Source organism: Cottoperca gobio, chromosome 5 (genome assembly GCF_900634415.1).
Source record: "Cottoperca gobio chromosome 5, fCotGob3.1, whole genome shotgun sequence".
Lineage (NCBI taxonomy): Eukaryota > Metazoa > Chordata > Actinopteri > Perciformes > Bovichtidae > Cottoperca > Cottoperca gobio.
In genome coordinates this window covers 25,806,117-25,834,075 of record NC_041359.1, presented here as the reverse complement: position 1 = coordinate 25,834,075, position 27,959 = coordinate 25,806,117, and the positions used below count along the sequence as shown (strand labels likewise).

General features: G+C 41.9%; 1 protein-coding gene across 1 annotated transcript; it reads left to right on the top strand.

The window, feature by feature from the left end:
• Positions 1 to 17: 17 nt before the first annotated feature.
• pxk (PX domain containing serine/threonine kinase) lies at positions 18 to 26,814 on the top strand. Its single transcript, XM_029432613.1, is given in 20 exon segments — positions 18 to 298; positions 5,549 to 5,599; positions 5,724 to 5,771; positions 8,695 to 8,881; positions 9,125 to 9,202; positions 9,458 to 9,531; positions 10,249 to 10,323; positions 10,899 to 11,003; positions 11,126 to 11,227; positions 11,340 to 11,501; positions 11,627 to 11,744; positions 11,936 to 12,014; positions 12,322 to 12,370; positions 13,064 to 13,141; positions 13,602 to 13,688; positions 13,878 to 13,941; positions 14,839 to 14,899; positions 19,299 to 19,327; positions 22,684 to 22,721; positions 22,723 to 26,814. Coding segments are annotated over 20 exon segments (1,752 nt in total). The 5' UTR covers positions 18 to 196; the 3' UTR covers positions 22,888 to 26,814.
• The last annotated feature ends 1,145 nt before the right edge of the window (positions 26,815 to 27,959 follow it).

The window sequence follows — 27,959 nt, the reverse complement described above, 5'->3', positions numbered from 1 at the left end:
GGGCGCTGACGCACCGTGACGTCTGACGCGGAGCAGCGTTTCTTGGTTACGGTAAAGCTAAGCTAACAGCTAGTTCAGTTCTCTCGGGGCTGTTTCCTCCTCAGTTCAGCGGGGCTCCGCCTCAGTGTCTCCCCAGTGGTTTCAGTCAGTGACACACGGACTCTCAGATCAGACTTTCACCGTTAATCCTCCGGGGATGTCTTTCCTGGAGAAGCCGGCCCCCGGCAGGATGCTGCTGGACGACACCGTACCCCTGACGGCGGTGATCGAAGCCAGCCAGAACCTGCAGTCGCACACGGTGAGTGTTTACTGGAAATACAACGACATTTAACCGTTAACAACATATACGTTTAACGGTAAATACTTTATAATGTGGTTCACTAAAGGCAGATATAGACGTATTGCTGCTTGTGGGTTTGAAATATAGCTAAGTTGTTTAACAAGGGGGCGTTCGAGTCAATCACTGCGTCACCAGTTCCGTTATCGGACACAGATGTGAAAGCTTAATTGTATCTCCTTTCATGTAAACTATTACATTAACTACAAATCCCCTCTTACTTCTAAAGTCAATATCGTTACAAACTACAACTATCGGCTCCATGAGTGCGTTAATAGGCTCATTTTAAGCATCAGAGTTGCACCGTAACTCCATTATCGGACAGGCAACCAGCTGACCCTGGCTATGTAGCGCTGTCACTGATTAAGCAATTTCCTGGAAGGTCCTCTGCACGCAGCAAACTGCTGATATAAAGGGTTTGTGCTGGAGCATTGACACTGACTGACTGAAGGGCCAGGAGCACAAACTGTGCCTGTAAAACATCCGGAACTGTCGCCGATTTATTGCGCGAAGATCATTAAAGCGAAGTCCATTTAAAAGTTTGGCCTCTTATTGATTCCTCTTAGTACTGACACACAAATAATCTGAAACAAAAATTTATGGTCGTTTTAAATGTGTTGTGGTATGTTGTAACATTCGGCGTACATCCTCTTCACCAAATACCTGTATTAAAATGCATATTTTGTATTATTTACATTACAGCTTTCTCCTAACGTTGTATTTAGACCATGATCCTTTTAGAAAAGTTGGCGTTTAATTCAAACAAGTTCCACATTGTGTGTGTTATCTGTGCCGAAATGAAGAGAGTGGATCTGTACTTGTACTTGAAATCCACGGAAACATTAAATAGTCTTATTTTCTAACGCAGTTTGGCGTGTCAGCTTCCAAAATGAGAACTAAACAGTGTTGTGGCAATGTTTATAGCATTACTTTGCACTAAAATGTGTACTTTGAACTCGTGTATGCAGTGAAGAATACATTTTTAAAAATCACGTTTAAAACAATATGAGAGGTCATGGTTTATGAATAATAAAGCAGAGGTCATGGTTTATGAATAATAAAGCAGGACATGTGTCGCCTGTCCGATAATGGATTCACCTGTGGTGGGTTTGTTGTTGACAGTCCGACTGGGATCAGCTGAGCTAGCCAGTTCACTTAGCATGCTAATATCAGGCATCTGACCATTGTTGATGTTGTTACTATTGTAAAACGGAACCATAAACTCATAGGAGGGACTCATACTTGTGGGTATAATTAAATGTATGTATTTATTGCATTAACTAAGGTTTCCTAATGTAGTGTTAATTTATATTAGTCTACTCTGAAAATCAACCAAAACAGCAATTTTCCTGTAATCCAGAATATAATTATTGCAGATTTCTGTGATGTGCTGAATCTGTCAGATGACTTTCCAGAATTTCTCAACATGAGCAGCCCCACAATGAATGCAATACTGTGAGGACAAGCCTCTACATACTATAACACTGTGCTTGTTCATTTGAAACCTAATTCAAAGTCACACAGACATTTATATTGTTATAAATATGGATGGCAACTAAAAATCTAGTATCATTGTTTATTTAATAGGGATACTACTTCACCATCTGCTGATACCAGTACTCTTATTTTCCCAAACTTTAAATATGTATATCTTACTGTGTGGAACTGATTGGGATCCTTTACATGTTAATAACATGAGGTCAGGGATAACTATTTCACTAAAAACTGGGTCTGCAGCTTGCCGTGACTGAATGAATGGAGCAGGGGAAGGCCATTGAGTGCAATATCACTTTTACAGACTGCAGTACATATAAAACAATAGTAGCACATGACTGTAACAGTATGCATCAACAAGTTATACAACAAACAGGTCAATGACATCAACATAAGGGACAACATCCACTAAAAGGAAACACATGTATTCACACTGCTCTGTCAATCAAAAAGGATTTCAATTGATTAAAAGGGATTAGTTTGTCTTGAGAGCTTCTGCAGATTGTTCCACTTGTGTAGAGTATTAAAGAGCCGGTTTCCTAATCTCTGTATTAACTTGATGGTTTTGGACGACCCAATATTTCTGGGACCTAGTGTCACTTTGATCCATAATTAAAAAGACAGTTAGGTCCATAAATATTTGGACATTGACACAATGTTCATCATGTTGGCTCTGTACACGACCACAATGGACTTGAAATTAAATAATCAATATGAGCTTTAAGTGCAGACTTCCAGCTTTAATTTGAGGGTATTTACATCCAGATCAGATGAACGGTGGAGGAACTACAACACATTGTATACGTGGTGTCCCCTTTTAAAAGGGACCAAAAGTAATTGGACAAAGTCACATAATCATAAATCAAATTGTCACTTTCAATATTTGGTTGAGAATCCTTTGCAGTCAACGACGGCCTGAAGTCTGGAACCCAGAGACATCAGCAGACGCTGGGTTCGGTCCCTGGTGATGCTCTGCCAGGCCTCCTACTGCAGCTGTCTTCACTTCCTGCTTGTTTCCCTTCAGTTTTGTCTTCAGCAAGTGAAATGCTCACTTGGATTCAGGTCAGGTGACTGACTTGTCCATTGCAGAACATTCCACTTCTTTGCCTTAAAGAACTCTTTGGTTTCTTTCGCAGTACGCTTTGGGTCATTGTCCATCTGCACTGTGAAGCGCCGTCCAATGAGTTCTGAAGCATTTGGCTGAATATGAGCCGATAATATTGAAACACTTCAGAGTTCATCAGCAGTCACATCATCAATAAATACAAGAACCAGTTCCATTGGCAGCCATACATGCCCACGCCATAACACGACCACCACCACGCTTCACTGATGAGGTGGTGTGCTCTGGATCATGAGCAGTTCCTTCTCCATACTCTTCTCTTCCCATCATTCTGGTACAAGTTGATCTTTGTCTCATCTGTCCACAGGATGTTGTTCCAGAACTTTACAGGCTTTTTTAGATGTGTTTTAGCAAACTCTAATCTGGTCTTCCTGTTGTTGAGGCTCACCATGGTTGACATGGTGTGGGGAACCCTCTGTATTTACTCTGGTGAAGTCTTCTCTTGATAGTTGACTTTGACACAGATACACCCACTGGACCTCCTGGAGAGAGTTCTTGATCTGAACTGTTGTGAAGGAGAAGAATTCTTCTGTCATCCACCACAGTCGTCTTCCGTGGTCTTCCAGGTCTTTTGGTGTTGCTGAGCTCACCAGTGCGTTCTTTCTTTTTAAGAATTGATTATGATTACACAAACAGCTGATTTGGCAACACCTAATGTTTTTGTTATTTCTCTGTTGGGTTTGTTTTGATGGTTCAGCCTAATGATGTCCTGCTTCACTGATAGTGACAGCTCTTTAGACTTCATATTGAGAGTTGACCTCAACACATTACAAAAGCAAATACCACACTTAAAATGAGCTCTAGACCTTTTATCTGCTCCTTGTAAATGAACTAACGAGGAAACAACACACACCTGGCCATGGAACAGCTGAGCAGCCAGTTGTCCAATTACTTTTGGTCCCTTTTAAAAGGGGACACCACGTATACAATGTGTTGTAGTTCCTCCACCGTTCATCTGATCTGGATGTAAATACCTCAAACTAAAGCTGGAAGTCTGCACTTAAAGCTCATATTGATTGTTTAATTTCACGTCCATTGTGGTCGTGTACAGAGCCAACATGATGAACATTGTGTCAATGTCCAAATATTTATGGACCTAACTGTATGAGAAACACAGGTAGTTTTCCTGGAAGTGCTTTGTAAATGTCACCCGATCTATTTGATAAAGTCCCGATCCAGCGTACTGCAGCGCTGATGTTTTAGTTTTTAAAGTTGTTTTTTGTAATTAAAGGTCAGCAGCTTGACAGACTCACGAGTGGTGAGTTATGAGAAGGGCAAGAAGGCAGATTTATGTGTAGCGCACCTTTTTAACAACGAGGAAATTCAAAGTGCTTTACTTTGAATTAGAGATAATTGGCAATATATGTAAGAATGAAGATGTTTTACCTGATAATCTTTAATGTAAATGTGTTTTTTTGCTGCTACTCTTGACAAGGTCTGCCTTATTGAAGAGGTCCTTGATCTCAGTGGGACAAACTGGTTAAATAAAGTGTATTAACTGATTACTGATTTGTGAAGCTGCTCAACTCACATGCAAGAATTAAAGATTGCAGCAGAAACCAGAGTCCGTCAGCAGGAAATGAATTAGTCTGTAGATGGACCGAGAGGATTAGATTAAAGGAAAATGACATGTTTACGCCATGGTTTTTGTTTTCATAATTTTGTCCCTCTTTGTTGTCGGTTATGAAAACATCTGTCGACATGGTGACCGATCCTCCACTAAGGAGCCGTATCGAAGCCATTTATATGGAAATGAAACAGAAGTGGAACACACCCGAAATGTGAAACCAGTTTCAGCGAGGCCTTTCCTCTGGCTGTGACTTGTTGACACTTTATTTATCATAAAATGAGGATCTTAATCTAATAATAGTCCTTTTCTCCTAAAGTTATGACTTCATCTTGTAATATTACCACTTCTAAAGTACAACGTTTTTCTCATGAAACTACAACTTCCTTTTTAAACCATGATTTCTTCGTATAAAATCCTAAAGTTACTTTTGCAGAAGTAAAACTTTCCCCTTGAAATGGTGACTCCACTGTTTATGTCTTTTCATGTAATTGCATTGTGTAATATATTTTGACTTAATGCATGTCAATAGAAACATTTGCATATAATGCTCTTTTTTGCATAAATAAAAATAATTTTAAATCCTAAAATACTTTTTATTTTTTGTTACGACTCTTAAACCCGTCTGATTGTTTGACAAAGGTCACAGTGGCACCTTACTGTCTGTCAAACGCTAGCGGGCAGGGGCATCAGACATGTGGGAAGACCCAGGGTTAGTGACTGTAAGGCCAAATAACAACTTTATAGAGATAGAATATAACCAGAAGACTATGATACATTTCCACGACACTTATTTAAAAAAATGTATTCTCTTTTTATTTGGATCGGACATTTCTCTCCTAAAAACTTTTTATTTTAATTCATTTTTATATAAAAGACCAAATTAATAAATATATATAAAAATTAATAAAAAATAAGGATTGATTTGAATGTTTCAACCACTTATCTGTCTTATTATTTTACATTTGTATTTATTTTAAAAAGCAGCAAATAAAGTGTTTTGACGGCTGTTTTCTTTGTTTCTCAGGAGTACATCGTCAGAGTCCAGAGGGGCGTGTCTGCAGAGAATAGCTGGCAGGTAAATGCACCAATCACAACCAACCAATTAGAATTCACCTGGGAGAGGGTCCCATCATTAAAGAGAGGAATTGACCAATCGCAGCCGATTTGTCAGAAAAGTGATGTGTGTGTTTGTTTTGCAGGTGATTCGACGCTACAGTGACTTTGATGTTCTCAACAGCAGCCTGATGGTGAGTTTGACATCTTTCAGTCACACGACTGTACTTCGTATACTACGCTTTTGTTTGGTTTAAATATCCGAAAATTATGTCAAATGTTTCCCAAAGTCCAAAGTGACGTCCTCAAATTTCTTGTTTAGTTCACAACTCAAAGATATTCACTTTACTTACAAAACACAGCAGCCTGGTAACTTAAAATGTGAGTCTGAGTCCACATATACCCACACCAGCTTCGTCTTAGCCAACGTCCTTCCTGTTACGACGTGCTTAAATCTTTGCCGCCTTGTCATCGATTTATCCAGAAGCCTCGGCTGGTGCAATGAGACGGCAGTTTGATGATCAACTGATTAACTGTTAGGTTTAAGGTTCTGCATGACCCCGGATATCTGAACTAGAACCTGTTCAAAAAGCTGCTGTTGTGCGTAACATTAACACATCTCTACTATCTTTATAGTTGGATACCATGAACTTTCGCACATCCTCCGGGTCAATACTTTGACGTTCTAACTTGTTTTTAGATATCTTATCAAGGGAAAATCATTTACTGCCTAATTTGCTTTTTTAAAGCAAAAGAAAACTCATATCTAAAATGTTTTTAATATATATATATATATATATATATATATATATATATATATATATATATATATATATATATATATATATATATATATATATATATATATATATATACATACTATAACAGAGAAGTTAAAGTAAAAAATTGTGGACATTGTACTACAATATAACAACAACAATAAATAGGTAAAAATATGTATATTACAATAGTGTTATAATATTAATTTGGTTTAGGTTAAGTGACTTCTCCGTGAACAACTGTGTCATATTGATCTTTAGTAAATCTATACTCAATGTCACTGCCTTGTACCAGACTGGACCGGGTCTGTCAGATTGTCCTGGTTGTGACTCTTTATGTTCAGGTCAAATCATTCCTCAATAACAGGAAGTTCAGCAGTTTTTCTGCTGAAGTTTCACCCGCTCATTTCCTTTTGGGGTCTACCACCCCGACCTCCCTCCAGCCCCTGATCTCCAGTCAACAGCAGAAACCTGGTGGTAGTCTGAAACATATAGAAAAGGATGACAGTGGATAAAAGAAAAAACATTTAATGGTGATAACAATCACAATATAAACTTCTCTCTCTCACTCTCTGTCTCTCTCTCTCTCTCTCTCTGTCTCTGTCTCTCTCTCTGTCTCTCTCTCTCTCTCTCTCTCTCTCTGTCTCTCTCACTCTCTATGTCTCTGTCTCTCTCTCTGTCTCTGTCTCTCTCTGTCTGTCTCTCTCTCTCTCTCTGTCTCTCTCTCTTGTCTCTCTCTCTCTCTCTCTCTCTCTCTCTCTCTCTCTCTCTCTCTCTCTCTCTCTCTCTCTCTCTCTCTGTCTCTCTCACTCTCTATGTCTCTGTCTCTCTCTCTGTCTCTGTCTCTCTCTGTCTGTCTCTCTCTCTCTCTCTGTCTCTCTCACTCTGTCTGGCGCTCTCTCACTCTCTCTGTCTCTCTCTCTCTGTCTCTGTCACTCTCTGTCTGTCTCTCTCTCTCTCTCTGTCTCTCTCACTCTGTCTGGCGCTCTCTCACTCTCTATGTCTCTGTCTCTCTCTCTGTCTCTGTCACTCTCTGTCTGTCTCTCTCTCTCTCTCTGTCTCTCTCACTCTGTCTGGCGCTCTCTCACTCTCTCTGTCTCTCTCTCTCTGTCTCTCTCACTCTCTCTCACTCTCTCTCTCTCTCACTCTCTCTCACACTCTGTCTCTCTCTCACACTCTGTCTCTCTCTCTATCTCTGTCTCTCTCACTCTCTCTCTGTCTCTGTCTCTCTCTCTGTCTCTGTCTCTGTCTCTCTCTCTGTCTCTCTCACTCTCTCTGTCTCTCACTCTCTCTCTGTTTATCTCTCTCACACTCTGTCTCTCTCTCTATCTCTGTCTCTCTCTCTGTCTCTCTCACTCTCTCCCACTCTCTGTCTGTCTGTCTGCCTCTCTCACTCTCTCTGTCTCTCACTCTGTCTCTGTCTCTCACTCTGTCTCTCTCTCTCACTCTGTCTGTCTGTCTCACTCTCTCTGTCTCTCTCTGTCTCTCTCTGTCTCTCTCACTCTATGTCTCTCTCACTCTGTCTCTCTGTCTCTCTCTCTTCTCTCTCTCCACTCTCTCTCTCTCTCACCACTCTGTCTTCTCTCTTCACACTCTGTCTCTCTCTCACTTTCTCTGTCTCTCTCTTCTTCTCTGTCTCTCAACTCTTCTCTCCATTTCTCTCTCTCCACACTCCTGTCTCTCTCTCTCTTCTCTTTCTCTCTCCTCTTTCTCTCTGTCTCTCTCCCACTCTCTTCTTCACCCTCTGTCTGTCTGTCTGTCTGTCTGTCTCTCTCTCACTCTCTCTGTCTCTCACTCTGTATCTCTCTCTCACTCTCTGTCTGTCTCTCTCAACTATCTCTGTCTCTCTCTGTCTCCTCTCACCTCTATGTATCTCTCACTCTGTCTCTCTCTCACTCTCTCTGTCTCTCTCTCTCACTCTCTGTCTGTCCTCTCCTCACTCTCTCTGTCTGTCTCTCTCACTCCCTGTCTGTCTCTCTCACTCTCTCTGTCTCTCTCTCTCTCTGTCTCTCTCACTCTATGTCTCTGTCTCTCTCTCACTCTCTCTCTCACTCTCTGTCCTGTCTCTCTCACTCTCTCTGTCTCTCTCACTCTATGTCTCTCTCACTCTATGTCTCTGTCTCTCTGTCTGTCTCTCTCACTCTCTCTGTCTGTCTCTCTCTCTCTCTGTCTCTCTCACTCTATGTCTCTGTCTCTCTCTCACTCTCTCTCTCACTCTATGTCTCTGTCTCTCTCTCACTCTCTCTCTCTCACTCTCTGTCTGTCTCTCTCACTCTCTGTCTGTCTCTCTCACTCTATGTCTCTCTCACTCTATGTCTCTGTCTCTCTGTCTCTCCAGGTTTGTGGCATCACTCTCCCTCTTCCTCCAAAGAAGCTAATTGGAAACATGGACAGGGAGTTCATAGCAGAGAGACAGAGAGGACTGCAGGCCTTTCTGGACTCCATTACCCAGCATCCCCTGCTTTCCAGCTCCTTAACCATCAAGAAGTTCCTGGACCCAAACAACTACTCTGCCAACTACACAGGTGTGTGTTACCTGTCTGCACTGACATTCAGTTTCTTATTCGGAGGTGGAAAGTACCTTCAAGTACTTTCCTTCAGTAGAGTTTTTACATACTTTAAGGGATATTCATTTATATACTTAAAGGGACCACTGTAAAGTGTTAGTTTGTGGATTTATGGACATAAATAGGCAAAGACGGTGAAACCACTCATTGTTTAAAATCACAATTATCTTTATTTTTATTTATTTGTTCTGTCTGTCTCAGAGATCGCCCTGCAGCAGGTCTCCATGTTCTTCCGGTCGGACCTGAAGTGGGAGGTAGTGGAGCCTCTCAAAGACAACGGTAAGACTCTGAACCTGACTGAGAATAGAAATCTGTTTAACATGGAGACTCTATGCTGTGCTAATGCTAACCGCTAGCACAACATGCTAATGTTTACGTTGTTTTATTGCTTAGAAGAGTACGAATCTGTTCCTCTTGTTGTTTAAAATAATACAGGATATTTAAAGAGTTGGATTTCCCTGATTAAACATAGACTCATAATATCTGCAGTGACCCTGCAAACACAAAGGAAGTGACATACTGTTTGTTTTTCAGGCTGGAGGATCAGGAAGAAATTCTTTTTAATCAAAAACAAAGAGCAGCCCAAAGAGAGGTATCTGCTGAGCTGGGTGAGTCTGATCTCAGTGCAGTCTCAACATATATTAAGACAGAAATGAGAAAGATGTTTAAATTATGAGTTAAGATCATCTGAGTTATGTTCAAAATGTGTATGAAGTTCCAAACATGCATCTGTAAATGATCATAGATTTGTAAATGTATGCTTTAATGCCCTGGGTGTTTATAAATATGATATCTTAAACATATATTTTCTTTTATATTACGGTTTGTTTATATAGATAATCTTCATGTTTCAGTCCTTCAGTCTGCAAACAGACATTAAGATTAATGGTTCTTCAAACGCATTATTATTATTAAGCATTTTGCAAAGATAAATCTGTGACACGCTGTCAGCAGGAAGGAGTTTCATGAACACGTGGTCTCCAAGAATGTGTCCCATTCTGAGAGATTTAATGAAGTCAAATGTGATCAACTGATATAAGTAATGTGCTGTCAGAGGCCACAGATATAATGAAGTAAACATTCACTCACATTTCTGCTCAGCAGACTTCAACTGTTTTTGTTTTTTTTCTTATCTTGGTTGCTGAGGATGTTTATTGAATGGAAAACAGACTGAAAGGAATTCCTTCAGAGTCTTGAAATGCACTTAAGGATTAAACCTGATTCATTGAAGGGAAAGTACGAGACTGGAATTACATTTGTGCAACTCCCGTTGTTCAGAAGGAAATCCAAAAATAACTAATAACATGTCTGTGCGTGTGTTGTAGGTGGACCTGGGTCCTGATAAGTTCCTGTCTGACAAAGACCTGCAGTCCGCCATGAAGCTGCTAACCAGCCTCTCTGTACGTAGCGTGTGTGTGTGTGTGTGCGTGCGTGTGCGTGTGCGTGTTCCTGTGAAAACAGCGTGTGCAGTGTTATATGTGGTTTTTAATAATCAAATAATATCAATCAAACTGAGGTAACATCACTCTATGTTTGGTAATCAGTGGACCGTTGCACAGAGAGAGCTAAAGCTATCGACTGAAATCTAATAGCTCCACGACTCAACGTAGCTAAAGCAAAGAACATTTTCCCTCGTCATCATCTGTAATTGAAGATTTCCTTCAGGTAGTTCTATGTATAGTTAGTTACTCCCACATTACCAAAAGAGGCAGCAGCCAAATCTAATCATGTGCCAATAAAACCCAGCTGAACTCCTGCTGAAGCAAACGCTCTGGAGCTCATCGGGCCGCGAGTCTCGCAAACGTTTCATAAATCGAGGAGTTGCCATCAAGACACGACCCAGCTTTTGACTGTGTGTGGGATAGCTTTTAATCGCTCTTTAAATCTTGCTGTATTGATTTTATTAGAATAATACAGAGATTCATCTAATTGTACCTGATAATGGATTGTAAATAATGTTCCTCCTCCTCTGCAGACTCCATATCTCTGTCCGCTGTTGTTCTCCAGCACCAGCGAGTCTTCAGCTCTGCTCATCCGGCCGTTTAGTGAGAGAGGCTCTCTGAGAGACCACATCTGTAAGGTACACTGTGTGTGTGTGACTGTGTGTGTGTGTGTGTGTGTGTGTGTGTGTGTATAGGCGTCAGGCTTACCTGGGTAATCCCACCACTGTTTGGTAGAAAGTGAAAACTGTTGACTCTCCAGGTGAAGCCCAGAGAGAGTTACCTGAAGAAGTACTGCAACCCGAAGAAGAGTCAGGGACTCGAACTGCAGCACATCAAACTGTACGGCCGTCAGATCCTGGAGGTACACACACACACACACACACACACACACACACACACACACACACACACACACACACACACACACACACACACACACGTTTTTGTTACTTGAGCAGTGTCTGTGTGTTCAGGGCCTGAAGCTCCTCCATGATGGCGGTTTATTTTTTGGTCACCTGCACGCGTCCAATGTAATTGTGGATGACGGCGTGTGTCGACTGATGGACGTAGAGAACGGCATGCTGGGAGTTCCCTCAGCGCTGCGACCCGCCTTCACCCAGCTCAGGAAGATCAACGTACGTAAACACTGAAAATGGATAATATGGGTGGATTATTGTCTTGGAAAATTTCACATAATCGTAATAAACTTTGTGTGTGTGTGTGTGTGTGTGTGTGTGTGTGTGTGTGTGTGTGTGTGTAGACCACAGAGAGCATCGACGTCTTCTGCTTTGGATATTTACTGTACGAGATGACGTACGGCCGACCGCCGGACAGCGTCCCTGTCGATCAATACCCCGATGTCCCCTCCACCGCTGTGGGTCAGTATATGAAACACACAGATTAATATGTACACATACAGATGCTGCTGTATATCTTTATGTACCTCCAGACGTTCTGACATCTGGACCTTAAACATCCAGTTTACTTTAATGTCCCAAAGTGTGTGTTATTCCCAATGTGCTCTGTTGAGTTAGTGTGTGTGTGTGTGTGTGTGTGTGTGTTCAATCAGTGTCAGTGCTGCAGTCCATGTTGTCCGCAGAGGCCTGTAAGAGCGGGATGCCCAGAGTGTCGGAGCTCCTCCAGACACCGTGAGTTCACATGTTGTCGGTCTACAGTTTCATTGAGCAGTGACAGTCTGTCAGCCTGACGGCCAATTCATACTCTCCGCTTCCGTATCCGTATAAACTGATTGTGTGTTTATTAAGGGACTGTACATATTATTCATCCTAATGTATCTGGTGTCATGCACCCATACAAGAAAATACAGTTCCCAGGTTTATGTTTATGAGAAAAGATTCTCTTTAATAAAGACGAACATCTGGATTTTGTAATCGGACATGTGCAGGAAACATAACATCGTCTTTTGTTGCTGATGAGTCAGTTTGTGTTTTGCAGGCTGTTCAGGGACGTCCAGCTCCAACACTCAGAGAAACTCCAGATCAAGGTGAGATATTACTTCTGAGAGTTTGTCCATGCATGCTCAAGATTTCTTTCAGAACAATTCATTAATTAAATTCCCAAACTCATTAATATAATACGAGACAGGATGATTATCTTCTTCCTTCCTTTATAAACAAAACATGGCCAGTTCTACTACCTTTTGGAAATGTGGTGTACAGATATGAAACTCCAAAGGACCCGTTATCAAGAGCTCTTAATCGTCAGAATATTTTTAATTAAATTAGTTTTAAAGAAAATTGTTATTACATTTATTTGTAATTAAAAAATAAATATATTCATTTAATTAAATTATATTAATTCATTAATTAAGATTATAGATATATATAATATATTCATTTAATTAATATAATATATATAATTATATATATATATATATATATATATTTATTAATTTAATATATATATATATATATATATAGTTATTAATTTAATAAGATATATATATCTATTTATTAATTCATAAATATATATATATATTATTACATTTAATAAATATATATTATACTATATATATCTCTATATATCTATATATATTATATATTATAATCTATATCTTATATTTTAATATATATATCATATTTATTAATTTAAAAATATACTATTTTTTATTAATACTTAATTAATAAATATATATATATAAAGTAAATCTCTGACTCCACCTCTTCCACTCCTCCAGGTTCCCAGCCGGCTAAAAGAGGCGCTGAAGACGGCGAAGGAGAGTCTGGAGAAGAGGCTGCAGGAGGAGCAGCGAGGGGTGGGTCTTTAAATAAGTTGTTTATTTTCTCTGTTTTATGCTCCACTGGAGACATGTGGGAGGTCGTGTCCCTTCGTCAAGGCTTCATCAACAGTTTCACCCAAATCTCTATATTTTAAATCCGTGACCTTCTAGATAAGGTGGACATGATGCTTGTGGGCTCTTGAGACATTACATTTCCCACAACCTTTCCATGTTGCGTACACAAAACCTCTGGCCGCTGACTCCAGGAAACCCCAAGTTCCCCATCTAGAAGCAGCAGCTGCTTTCATATCTTCTAATGTAACGTTAAGTTATGTACTGATTTAACACAGCTTGAATTCAAAAGCAGTGTGCAGGAATGTCCTTTTTGACCGTTCTTTTTCTTTGTAGCTCTAGCACTTTTCAGACGTTGCATTATGTAGCTTGTGTATATTAACTCTGCTGTTTGTAAGGAGGATAATGTTGTGTCCGTTTGAAGCTCCACCAGCACAGGAGGTTGACCAGAGCTCAGTCTCACCACGGCTCAGAGGAGGAGAAGAAGAGGAGGAAGATTCTGGCGAGGAAGGTAGGCAATGCAACATCTGCATGAACAGACATCTTTTCAACAACTACAGCTGAAAATAAACTCTTAGTGTTCTGTTGTCTTTGTGTTGTCTTTGTTTAGAAACACAGAAACATGTTTTAACTGTTTAGAAAGACTGAAGTGAAATACAAGCATTTAATTCAAAACAATGTTGTGTTTTTGTCTCTGCAGAAGTCCAGACAGTCGGCTTATGAAAATGAAGAAGACGTCTCTGTCAGAAACAACAATAACTCCGGTATGTTTCTGCTGTTCCCTCAACACATACTCGGCCCATCTATCTAATCTAATTATTTTCTGTATTTAATCTAATCTAGGATATGGCAATGATTATCAACAACATTCTTCTACAGGCAAACATGAGGACATGTCTCAATCTGGTGGACAATTTTCCTCAAGAGACATTTTTGGCCTTTTTTAATTTGTCAATCATTGTGTCTTCGTTAATGCACATGGTGTACATAATAAGTTTATAATAAACTGAAACCAAAACACAAACACCCTTAAGGACAAAAATGTCTCCATTGGAATCCATTAAAAGCCCACATGTTGATCCCACAGGCCTTTACAGCATAAAAGTATTTATATTATATCTTTCAATCGAGAGGCTTCAAAACGGCCGATGCTCGTGTCTGCGGGGCAGATGCATGCTTTTTCTTCTGGTTTCCCTTCGGGGCATCGCTGCTGTATTCAAAATCACTGTTGCTGCTAATCATAGCCACATCCCAGGGATGAAATCTCCCTAACCTTTAGTATACAAAACATAATTCATGAAAAACAACAGTGGCATTATGTAAACAAATTAAAAGTCATATTAAGGGTTCAAATTCTGAAATGAGTGAATATTTGGTCGTTATGATCAGGACGGATGTTAATTAAGATTTAAAGAAAGTGAACATCGTTGCCAGTTTCTCGACACCGACGTGTTGGTGCTCTAAGAACATCAGAGAACGTTTTTAAAGTGCGGAGCAGGCGTTGTTGTTAACCGGTGTTCACCGGCTCTCTGTCTGAACCACGTGAGTTTACATCCAGTGTAAACATGTTGTGTCTCTCAGGTCCAATAATACGTGTGGTGGCTGCATGTCCTCCATGTTTTATTAAGATACTTGCTGATGGCTTTTCTGTCTGTCTTTAGGTTCTGGAGCCAGTTCTCCTCCCACATGCCCGTCCTCCCCCACCCCCCCCGTCCACCACAGGTAGGTCTGTCTGCCCAACTGTCTGTCTGCCCAACTGTCTGTCTGCCCAACTGTCTGTCTGCCCAACTGTCTGCCTGCCCAACTGTCTGTCTGCCTGCCCAACTGTCTGTCTGTCTGCCCAACTGTCTGTCTGTCTGCCCAACTGTCTGTCTGTCTGCCCAACTGTCTGTCTGTCTGCCCAACTGTCTGTCTGTCTGCCCAACTGTCTGCCTGCCCAACTGTCTGTCTGTCCTGCCCAACTGTCTGTCTGTCTGCCCAACTGTCTGTCTGTCTGCCCAACTGTCTGTCTGTCTGCCCAACTGTCTGTCTGTCTGCCCAACTGTCTGTCTGTCTGCCCAACTGTCTGTCTGTCTTTCCAACCGTCTGTCTGTCCAACTGTCTGTCCTCTTATCTGTGTCTCTGTTTGGGAAAGTATGGGACAGACTGCAGCGCCCCCTTGTGTCGAGGTCCGGCTGTGGTGTGTCAGCACGTTGCTCACATCAACAACATTATTGTTAATAATTATCTTTATCATTAACTCTGAACCAACTGAATTTCATCTGAAATGTGCCTGTGTGAATATGAAGACTAATCGTTTGACTTGACCTGTCTGTCCTCTTCTCTGTCTGTCTTCTCTGTCTGTCCTCTTCTCTGTCTGTCCTCTTCTCTGTCTGTTCTCTTCTCTGTCTGTTCTCTTCTCTGTCTGTCTTCTCTGTCTGTCTGTCCTCTTCTCTGTCTGTCCTCTTCTCTGTCTGTTCTCTTCTCTGTCTGTTCTCTTCTCTGTCTGTCTGTTCTCTTCTCTGTCTGTCCTCTTCTCTGTCTGTCTGTTCTCTTCTCTGTCTGTCTTCTCTGTCTGTCTGTTCTCTTCTCTGTCTGTCTTCTCTGTCTGTCTGTTCTCTTCTCTGTCTGTCTTCTCTGTCTGTCTGTTCTCTTCTCTGTCTGTCCGTTCTCTTCTCTGTCTGTCTGTCCTCTTCTCTGTCTGTCTGTCCTCTTCTCTGTCTGTCTTCTCTGTCTGTCTTCTCTGTCTGTCTGTTCTCTTCTCTGTCTGTCCGTTCTCTTCTCTGTCTGTCTGTTCTCTTCTCTGTCTGTCTTCTCTGTCTGTCTTCTCTGTCTGTCTGTTCTCTTCTCTGTCTGTCCGTTCTCTTCTCTGTCTGTCTGTTCTCTTCTCTGTCTGTCTTCTCTGTCTGTCTGTTCTCTTCTCTGTCTGTCCGTTCTCTTCTCTGTCTGTCTGTCCTCTTCTCTGTCTGTCTGTCCTCTTCTCTGTCTGTCTTCTCTGTCTGTCTTCTCTGTCTGTCTGTTCTCTTCTCTGTCTGTCCGTTCTCTTCTCTGTCTGTCTGTTCTCTTCTCTGTCTGTCTTCTCTGTCTGTCTGTTCTCTTCTCTGTCTGTCTTCTCTGTCTGTCTTCTCTGTCTGTCTGTTCTCTTCTCTGTCTGTCCGTTCTCTTCTCTGTCTGTCTGTCCTCTTCTCTGTCTGTCCTCTTCTCTGTCTGTCCTCTTCTCTGTCTGTTTTCTTCTCTGTCTGTCTTCTCTGACTGTCTGTTCTCTTCTCTGTCTGTTCTCTTCTCTGTCTGTCTGTTCTCTTATCTGTCTGTCCTCTTCTCTGTCTGTCTGTTCTCTACTCTGTCTGTTCTCTTCTCTGTCTGTCTGTTCTCTTCTCTGTCTGTCTGTTCTCTTCTCTGTCTGTGTCTTCTCTGTCTGTCTGTTCTCTTCTCTGTCTGTCTGTCCTCTTCTCTGTCTGTCTGTTCTCTTCTCTGTCTGTCTTCTCTGTCTGTCTTCTCTGTCTGTCCTCTTCTCTGTCTGTCTGTTGTCTTCTGTCTGTCTTCTCTGTCTGTCTGTTCTCTTCTCTGTCTGTCTTCTCTGTCTGTCTTCTCTGTCTGTCTGTTCTCTTCTCTGTCTGTCCGTTCTCTTCTCTGTCTGTCTGTCCTCTTCTCTGTCTGTCTGTCCTCTTCTCTGTCTGTCCTCTTCTCTGTCTGTTTTCTTCTCTGTCTGTCTTCTCTGTCTGTCTGTTCTCTTCTCTGTCTGTCTTCTTCTCTGTCTGTCTGTTCTCTTCTTTGTCTGTCCTCTTCTCTGTCTGTCTGTTCTCTTCTCTGTCTGTCTGTTCTCTTCTCTGTCTGTCTGTTCTCTTCTCTGTCTGTCTGTTCTCTTATCTGTCTGTCCTCTTCTCTGTCTGTCTGTTCTCTTCTTTGTCTGTCCTCTTCTCTGTCTGTCTGTTCTCTTCTCTGTCTGTCTGTTCTCTTCTCTGTCTGTCTGTTCTCTTCTCTGTCTGTCTGTTCTCTTCTCTGTCTGTCTGTTCTCTTCTCTGTCTGTCTGTTCTCTTATCTGTCTGTCCTCTTCTCTGTCTGTCTGTTCTCTTCTTTGTCTGTCCTCTTCTCTGTCTGTCTGTTCTCTTCTCTGTCTGTTCTCTTCTATGTCTGTTCTCTTCTCTGTCTGTTCTCTTCTCTGTCTGTCCTCTTCTCTGTCTGTCTGTTCTCTTCTCTGTCTGTGTCTTCTCTGTCTGTCTGTTCTCTGTCTGTGTCTTCTCTGTCTGTCTGTTCTCTTCTCTGTCTGTTCTCTTCTCTGTCTGTTCTCTTCTCTGTCTGTTCTCTTCTCTGTCTGTTCTCTTCTCTGTCTGTCTGTCTGTTCTCTTCTCTGTCTGTGTCTTCTCTGTCTGTCTGTTCTCTTCTCTGTCTGTCTGTCCTCTTCTCTGTCTGTCTGTCCTCTTCTCTGTCTGTCTGTCCTCTTCTCTGTCTGTCCTCTTCTCTGTCTGTCCTCTTCTCTGTCAGTCTGCCTGTCCTCTTCTCTGTCTGTCGGTCTGTCTGTCCTCTTCTCTGTCTGTCTCTCTGTCGGTCTGTCTGTCCTCTTCTGTCTGTCTGTCCTCTTCTGTCTGTCTGTCCTCTTCTGTCTGTCTGTCCTCTTCTCGTCTGTCTGTCCTCTTCTCGTCTGTCTGTCCTGTCTGTCTGTCTGTCTGTCTCTTCTGTCTGTCTGTCCTCTTCTGTCTGTCTGTCCTCTTCTGTCTGTCTGTCCTCTTCTCGTCTGTCCCTTCAGCTCTTCTCATCATGTTGATTACAGGTGTCTGTCTGTCTGTCCTCTTCTGTCTGTCTGTCCTCTTCTGTCTGTCTGTCCTCTTCTCGTCTGTCTGTCTCTTCTGTCTGTCCCTTCAGCTCTTCTCATCATGTTGATTACAGGTGTCTGTCTGTCTGTCCTCTTCTGTCTGTCTGTCCTCTTCTGTCTGTCTGTCCTCTTCTCGTCTGTCTGTCTCTTCTGTCTGTCCCTTCAGCTCTTCTCATCATGTTGATTACAGGTGTCTGTCTGTCTGTCCTCTTCTGTCTGTCTGTCCTCTTCTGTCTGTCTGTCCTCTTCTCGTCTGTCTGTCTCTTCTGTCTGTCTGTCCCTTCAGCTCTTCTCATCATGTTGATTACAGGTGTCTGTCTGTCTGTCCTCTTCTGTGTGTCTGTCCTCTTCTGTCTGTCTGTCCTCTTCTGTCTGTCTGTCCTCTTCTCGTCTGTCTGTCTGTCTGTCTGTCTGTCCCTTCAGCTCTTCTCATCATGTTGATTACAGGTGTCTGTCTGTCTGTCCTCTTCTGTCTGTCTGTCCTCTTCTGTCTGTCTGTCCTCTTCTGTCTGTCTGTCCTCTTCTCGTCTGTCTGTCTGTCTGTCTGTCTGTCCCTTCAGCTCTTCTCATCATGTTGATTACAGGTGTCTGTCTCTGCCGTGTGTCTTACTCACTTTGTTGTGTCTCTCTCCAGCTGGACGCAGGATAGGAAACACTGATATTGGATTTTATATTTTAAAATGTAAGTCTGGTGATTAGGGATGTAAGAAGATATCGATACTCGAGTCTCACAATATTATGTTTTATGATCCTCTGTTGATTCTCAAAAACACCATCGCGTTTTAAATATTAGTTTACACGCAAAGCTTCATGGAGTGTCAGATTGAACAAGAGCAGTGCGAGGATGTTTCAGGGACTGAATCACAATATTCGTCTCTCACAGATCTGTAATGCGTCTCTCCTCATGACTGAGCCTCCTCCAGCGGGTTAAATGAAGCTTTAACACTTACAACACGTTTCTTATAGTTTACAAAACTATATTATTACATTTCATAAGTAGTACATTTCAGAAACCACAATTTCCATCTTTGAAGCCGACCTTTATTTTGAAACTATTATTGAAACTAACTATTATTTTGTAAAGGCGTGACTGCATCTTGCGTCCGCAGACACACGAGGTTGCTAATGCAGAACATCACCAGACTTACGTTCTCGCGACATGTTGACATGAATCATCAGTTTCCTACCCTGAAGTTAGTGTCTGCTCTTCTTCGTTCCTCTCGTCCTCTTCGCTCCTCTTTGTCCCGGTGCTGCTGTGTAAATGCCGATTGGTCCTGAACAGATAATTATCATCTCCCTCTCTCTCTCCTTCCCGTGCTGTCTCCACCATAGAGCATGCTCCATTCTGACCGTGTCGTTGGGTAAAGTAAAAGATTTATAATGTCGATGATGATGATGATGATGATGATGAAGGTCACTGGTGGTTTTTGTTAAAGCTGTCGTACACCCTGGCTTCCCAGCAAGAGATCTCGTGCTTATGATCTCAAGTAATATAGACTTTAAATTAAAAACCGGAGAGTAGCATCACGAGTCTGTGGATCCAATGCAGCTCGACGAGTGTTGGAACTTGTGTAATTGGTAATAAAGACACAAAACATTCACAATATACTGGAGTTTGTGTTGATAAATCCGAAAGCAACATATCAGTCGATAGTATTTGTTTTCTTTATAAACACATGACGTAAACGTACAATATCGTACACATCCCTTCAATTTCTTTTGTATTTAGTAGTTATGTATTTATTAATTAATTAATGTTTTTTTACATTCAATGCTTCTATTGAAGTTTTTAAATATCTGTCATCACCGCCCCCCCCCCCCCCCCCACCTTCAAAATAAAATAGAATTAAATTCTTTAATTAATGTATTATATGTGGATGTTAGCTTGCTGCTCCATCGGTCCTGCAGCCGCCTCCCTTTGTGTGCAGCCAGCAGGAGAATAAACTGTGAAAATATTGTTTTTGAAAGGATGAACCAACAAATATGTGTTGAAGCAGAATGTCTCTTTAAATAAAAACATCTACAGATGGAAAACATCTATCTTTTATTCAATACATGTAGACCTTTGGACTCTGGAGGCAGCCGTCACAGGAAGTTAATTCTACAAATAGTAAAATACTGATAATATGAACAACCGTGCAGAAATACTGGCTCTAAACAGAACGAATGACGTGCAAAGAAATCAAATTAAAAGCTTGCAGGTTAATTTAGAATTTGAACGTCATCGACATTCAACCGTGAAGGGACTCTTTAGAAATGTTAGAAGATGATGCTCAACAAGTGTTAGTGAGTCAGTGGGCTGAGATCTGATTGGTTGTTGACGGACTTGCCTGGATCAAGGTGTACGCACATCTTTATAAAAACCTCACAATCTGCAATGATCTCCAAACCTCGCGGTCCAACTGCTCCCTGATTCAGACCTCATGTTCTCATTGGAGATTGTGATCTGTCAGTTCTGTCTGTCCGTTACAGCACGTCCGTCTCCCTTTGTGTTCTGTCTGCTCGTGTGTGTGTTTTGGGGAGGGGGTGTCACGGTGACGCTGTGTTCAGAATCTTATTTGAGTTATAACGCTCGTCTGTTTTCAGCTTCTGAATGTATACTTTCTTTTGCACTCGTACTTTAGGTTTTCCTTCCGGTCGTACTGAGCTGCGGTTGACCCTCCACTAAATCTTTTATTCAGATTTGTATTTGTTTTGTTTAATATTCAGATAACACTTTGTCCACAGACCTGATTTACGGCATGTTTTAAGTTTTTAATTACATCGATTACAATTTGTCATCGTTTGGAGGTCTGGGCCGTCTCTATCAAGACGCAGAGTAACGATCAGCTGCTCAGAACTTCTCAAGTCAAAGCATCTCATCAACTTTCTGTTTAGTCTGCGGATATTTAAGAGATGTTTCTAACCGAGGAGTCAACATTCAGACGTTGTTCCGGCAGATCATTCTGCAGGAGCAAAGATTACTTAGTCCTGGTTAAACTCTCGGCACGCCTTCTAGAAGAGACGCTTGATAAATACGAGACCAGACCATTTGTTTTCAGATTCATATCCTTCTTTCCAGTCTGATATTTGTTTCATTCATTTCTATTTCGTTCAGATATTTCTGTCAATATCTTTTTAAGTTGTGAGTAGGCATTTCACATGTAATCACATTAAACGTGTGATGTGGACACAGCTGGAAGTGTAACTGAAGACTCATCTGAATATTACATGGACCAAACAACAGCAAAGGTCACTGCGGCTGCTCGATGTCATGAAAGTTTGTTCCATGACAATCCTGGAGACAATCGACTTCTGCAGGCAAATTATTCAAATCTAATTTCTTATGTTTTCGCTGTTCGCCACAAACAGTTTAATCGTTAAACTAATTGTCTCCTGCAGAGGTGAGTTTCTCCAGGTGTGGTTGCCATCTGTCCCACTGACGGATGTCCTTTCATTACGCTGCAGATAGTTCACTGTCGTCAATCAGAAGGTGGACTTTAAGCCTCTGCTTCGCCTACATGTTAGAGCGCTCCGTTGTTTTGCTTCTCTTCCCTGTCGTCCCTGTTCGTTTCAGTTTGGGATGCAAAATGGCACAACTGTAAGAGGATGTTCCAGGTTTAGGTTTCAATTCCCCATCAGTTCACTCTGTCGATCGAAGTGACGATGGACTGAAACCACAGAGGTAGTAGCTGCTGTAGTACAGGACAACAGCCCAATACCAGAACTCAAAATATGTCCCTGCCAAACTACATACACTGCTTTTAAAGTCCAACAGCATTGTTAAAATTGGCCAAATGTCTACAATACATGTTGAGTGTGCCAGCATTAAAAGCAGTTCTTTCACCTAAAAATGGTTTTGTGTAATAGAAACGGCTCCTGAGGCTCATGGGTACTGTAGTTTCTAGAGCTTTTGCACACAAACAGAAGAAACTTTTCTATCTGTGGAATAAATAAGTGTCATTTGTTACTGACCAACGTGCGTCTGTGGGATCCAAAACCTGTGTCAGTAGCTGAACTGAAGGTTGATTTGAAACTGATGGTGGATTGAGGTTTGCCTGGACGCTGATCTGCAGGTTCTGCTTTCACTTTCCAGAAACAGTTACTCTAGAAAATGTTTATTAAAGCTAGTGGTACCACTTTGTATCATGTCTTTCATAAATTGAGAGTATTATCTTGAGTAATTTACACTTCCTGAGGATATCCTAATCTCCAGAATGTCCCTACGAATCAATACAACGTTTTCCTGCTCTGAGTTTAGTTATTTCAACTTGACGTATCAGGTCACTCTGTAAACACGTGTGGCGCTCAAGATGCTTCACTCTCATTGAAAATAATTACAAAAAGCCACTCCAAGCTACTAAAAGCGCTTTGTCTTACCATAATGTACAAAGTGAACATCATGCTGTATTGAAGAAGACTTGAAACTAGAGATTTAGAACATAAACTCGTCAGGAAAATGTTTAACAAGGTGATAAATCAAGTGAGAAGTCGGGTCATTTTCTCATAGACTTCGATACAATCAGTATACTCGCCCCCTGCAGGATATTAGAGAGAATGCAGGTTGAAGGTGATTCCACGCTTCAGGTTTAGACCCGGAGGCTCCTTCACCAGCGTAGATCCGTACAGCAGTTTCACTTTATCTTTGTGTAACCGGCTCCTGGGGAAACTGACAGTCACCAGAATGAAGTGATATTGTTTTCTCACACTCTTTCCTTTCGTTTTCTCTTTTATCCAGGAGCCCTGACTGCTCCTCCTCCCCCTCCCCCCTCCTCCCCCCCCTCCTACGCTGGACTCGTCCTCCTGTCCTCCTCCTCCTCCGCTGTCCTCCCCTCACGGAGCGGGAGGAGGTCGCACCGCCTTGCTGAGCTCCATCCAGGCCTTCAGTAAGGGCAAACTGAAGAAGGCCGACAGCGTCGACCACAGCAAACCCATCATCTGACCCCGCTCGCCTCCACCACCTGTCCTCCAACAGGAAACCGTCACGACAGCGTCACAACCGACCTGTGGTCCGGACCGGTTCACGTCCCTGAGATGTGAAAACGAATCACTAACAAAAAAAATTAATCAAAGAACCATTTTAGTTTTTATCGCTATTCCTGCTTTTTTCAGCTTTTACATTTTTTTAATCTGTTGCTGTGGTTGGAGAGACTAGAGGACGAGCGCGGGGCGTCTGCCCGTTCAAAGACTCTGGACAATCACCTGAAGGTGTGTCTTCTCTGACTGCCAGGTCACAAGGAGGCAGCCGCCAGGCTCCAGGTGAAAACGCTGGTGAACTCGAACTGCGTGTGGGGAGCTTTTCTGGCTTCTTCTCTGCTTGTAAAAGTAGCGGTTTGATATTTGAAGGTTTTGGAGACACTCTGGATGCTTCATCCCGCTGGATCATGAGGTTACAATTCCTGCATCCAAAACTCTAACATCAGTGCTCCGACACTGTGGCGCTGCGCTGGTCCAAACTCCAGCTTTCCTTCTTTGAAATCATCTCATAACACGAAGCCTCCAGACTCCACGCAGTCTCTGCAGGACGTCAGAGACGAAGGACGACTCCAGTCAGAAGAGCTGTCTATAATTATGTCCCAAAAACCTTATTTTCTTAAATCAAATCAACTAGAAATCAACTTACGGTTTTAGATTTTTCTAGAAAAGTCGCTGAATTAGAAGCAAGAAATCGGAAAATATTTACACACAAGTTGATTTTATTGGAGTGAAGTTGGAAATGAACAGATTTATGTTAATTTGTTTTAAGAAAATAAGCAGAAATGAGTTGATAAGAAGGATGTTTGCTGCGTCGAGGTGTGAGAGGGAGACGTTTATTAGACTTTGCTGTATTTTGTGCAATTAGTTCATTAGAGATTCTGACGGTGAATGTTCGTTAGAACCATGACATGGATCCATTTAAAGAAACTCCACTGTGTTCTGTTCAGCTCTGTTAGCATGTGGCGACCTGATCGCTCACTCTTAGATTCTTTTAAACAACTTCACGGCAGTTTGAGACCAAACATCTTGCACACGATGAAGAGCAGCATGTGATCCTGCAGAGCAGCTAACCAACAATCTACAAACTACAATAAGTTTGTTTCAAACCTCCTGGGTTTTTTGTGCACTAAAAAAAGATGAGTAGGAAGCGGCGAATAAAGTGTTTTATATATATCAAGGACAATTTACGCTTGGCTGAAGAGGAACAGTTGGTGAAATACGTGCAATGGAAACTGAATAAGGTGAATAAATCGTGACGTACATGAAGAGTTTGACGTCCACTAAAGAGACAAAGACATCGGATCTGTGTGGACTTTAACGCATCATGTCTCCAACATGGTTTTCCACAAGTCTTTGGGTTTGACTGGCGCTCTGTTCATTATGTCATCGTCACGCTTCTTCTGCAGCAGCTTCATGTCACCAGTTCGCATGTTGGCAGGGGATGGAAATGCACAATAATTAGCATTTTCTTTTACCGTTTTTCTCCACATTTGGTAAAATGTGCCCGACATTTGGATGGAAGCTTATCTATTGCTGTGTGAACATTCACAATATATAAATCTTCTTATCTAGTCATCCTCCATTTTATTCAAGTCCCAGCAGGGCTCGTATGGAAGCCCAGAGAGCGAAGTGAGATAAATGTTTTAAAGAATCTGGTGATCCAGAACAGAACAGGATCATCTTCATTGCTTTTAGAACATGGTGTAGTGGAGCACGTCAGCCTCGTGTGGCTGAAATGAGTATTACAACAACAAACACTTTCAAAGATGGGAAAGAATTCTCCTGGGGAAACTATTTTCCACCTGTTGTAAAAGGTGAGACTTCCATGTCTTGTTTGTTATAAAGCAGGTGTAAGTGCTTTATAAATGCTGTGTGAGTACCAAAACCCTCCATCCATGCTGAAACACAAAAAATAAATTCAAGTATGAACCTGTAGATGAGCAGAATGTGTCACCTTTAAGTCTTAAACACAGAAGGTCAGACAATGGATCACCAGAATATGTTTCTCTCACTTGCCTGCTTCCGTGGGATGGAGAGGAAGATTACAAGACTGCTGGGACTCAGAGCACAACATTGACTTGTCCACCATTCTTCTTCAGTGAAATGATTTGCCATCACACTGTAACTTCTGCCTCACGTCAATAAGACTTGACGTGTCAGAGAGTAAAGGTAGTGTGTGCCACTACGGCTCGTGCAGCTGCTCTCTATTGGGAATGATGGCTTTGCTCTACGCAATGTCAAACTTGCACTTTCGGTGTGAAAGCCTGTAAAACAGAAACTGGTCCGACGTATCGTGGATCCACAGCGTCGTGGATCCACAGCGTCCACAGCGTCATGGATCCACAGCGTCATGGATCCACAGCGTCCACAGCGTCATGGATCCACAGCGTCATGGATCCACAGCGTCATGGATCCACAGCGTCGTGGATCCACAGCGTCGTGGATCCACAGCGTCATGGCGTCATGGATCCACAGCGTCGCTCAGCTCTGATTGTATTTCGGGTCTGAAATTAATCTGAAATCCATTTTTTGATTTTGCTTCTTTGCACCACAATACATTCTTATTATTCCACATTTATGACCCATTATGCTGCTTTTGGCCCATTAACTTGACATCACTGCTGATCTTTTTCCAAATCGTTCTAAATGTCCCTCCTTCCAGGCAGCCAGTCATTTATCTGACAATCAACTTGCAGAGATTTGAAACTTGCTGCAGAGAGAAATCAGAGAAGTCACCTTTTAGTTTCACTTCATCACGTTATAGTTGTGTGCTCATGTAAAGTTGCTTGCAGGGAGTGCAATGAGTACAGAGATTAGAGATCAGAAACAAATTACTTCAAATGTAGCTTTTCACAGCATCCATCTTTGTTCCTTCGGGACCAAACGGTTTAGTGAATTCAGATTTGCAGACTTGTTGATCAGATTAGATGTATTAATGCATCACCAAGGAATGATTTAAAAGCAATAAATAGATTTTCTGCAGCAAGTTTCACACTCTTTATAGAAATGACTTGAAGGAAGTAAATAAATCAGGAGTGACACGTTGGCGCTTCACTGCGAGCACCACTGGTGACTTTAACATGGCTACCCTCCACAGAGCTCAGTTCACCTTCCTCTTCACGTCTGAGGGTTAATTTCAGACCCTTAATGTTGATTCCTGTTTTAATTCTGTTGTATTTTATTGTTTGTTGTCGTCACAGAGCTGAAATTATTTTATTGTGCCATATGGATCCTTGTGCCTGTGGAAACATGAATGTTTATTTTTTGTTAAAATATTGTATGTGACAATATCATATATATACTTTTTGTATAGCAGATCATCTGTGTGTATAAAGATATCAACGCTTCAGCACACGGGATGTTATTTTGCAGTTATTGACATTACAGTTTGATCCTTAAATACTATATACTTAAAAACGAATGATTATTTTCATTATTGTTGCGTACACACAGTTTCCTCCCACCAACAGTACGAAACCTGTGTGTTCAGCTGACGCCTGTGTGCTGAAGTCTTCGCATCTGACAGCTGCTGCTGTCAATCTTGAGCTCGGGTGATGATTGATCACTACAATCCAAGTTTAGGCACTCAGAGCGTCTAAATCAATGCTCTGTGCTGACATCATTTTGTTATTCAGTGTAATCCAGTGTAATGCGATGCTCTTTGAATTGCATCAGTATGTTTCTCTGCAGCACTTTACCCCCGAGGGGCGGAAGAGAAGTCCAGAGGTGTTTGTGAAGATGCTGGTTACACAAATCTCCTCTACGTCTAATGCAGCTGCACAATGTCCCTCAGTCATCTATATTCAAATAAAACAAAATGAACTAATAAGACTGCTGTCATGACAACTATCCACCAAAATGAATGTTTGATTAAAAAAAGGTTTAATGGAAACTAAGAGTAAATTGTGGTTGTTGCAAATGCTTGTGGGGATTATTCTGCGATTGTTAGACGGAGTTTATTCGTTTTCTTCAAACCTCTTCTGTAGGACGTCTCCTTTTGTAGATCAAAATATCTTCTCATCTCAGCTCCTGAACAGTCAGCAAATAAGATTGAATATGTTATATCTTTAAGGTTGGACTGCAGAGTAAAGGTGTGACAGAAAGTATGCATTGTACAATCTGTCCCTCCAGGAAATCACAATCTTGTTGCAGAAATTAATGCAAATTGCAGAGAAATAGTTTAACTAAATAATAACTAAATCATTTAAACCTATAACTAATACTATAAGATTTGCTCAGGGAGGTTGATGAGACTCTACTCTGACGTGTTCACATTATAAAGGATTTGTCTGATCGTCACATTCTGGTTTATTACATCAGATTAATCCCTCAAACCGGGTGTGGACCCTCTTGTCCACAGTCAGGGATAATGATGACAGAGAGGAGGTGTAGTGTCACACAGGTATGGTGATATCACAGGCACAGCTGAGGTCGCTCTGCTGTCCGCTGCTCTCCAGGCTGCGCTGCGTCGTGGCTGAAGAGGCGTCTCCAGTCTCCTCTGGAACCCAGCCTGCTGCCAGAGAACAGAACCAGGCCATCACCGTGCATTTATTATGTGACTGATTACCTGGTTCAGTTCAGCTGTCTGACCTCCAGCTGGGACACTCCTGTCTCTCCCCAGCAGCCGGCGCCCTAACCCCACCCCACTGCCACAGCGGGTTATTACAGTGTGTGTGCTGTGCGGCTTCACAGCAATCATAACTGAGCTTAATCTTTTCAGGAGATGATGTTCATAAAAGAAGATATACAGGCGTCCAGACTCTTCACGCCAACCTGAGAAGCTTTGACAGCAGGAAGACGTTTGTCTCGCAGATTGTACAGTAACAGTAGAACTGTAAAGGCCCTGACACACACAGACAGCAGGGGGGGGACAGCAGATGAGGTCATGGCTAATTCTGAACTAACTTGCTTCAGAGACGATATCGAGAGTTAATGTTATCAGTTATAAATGGCCGTTAAACGTTATCACCACCATTATAATGCTTCAGACGGGGCAAACTGCACCTCCCCACACATTGTGAAACATTCACCATTTTG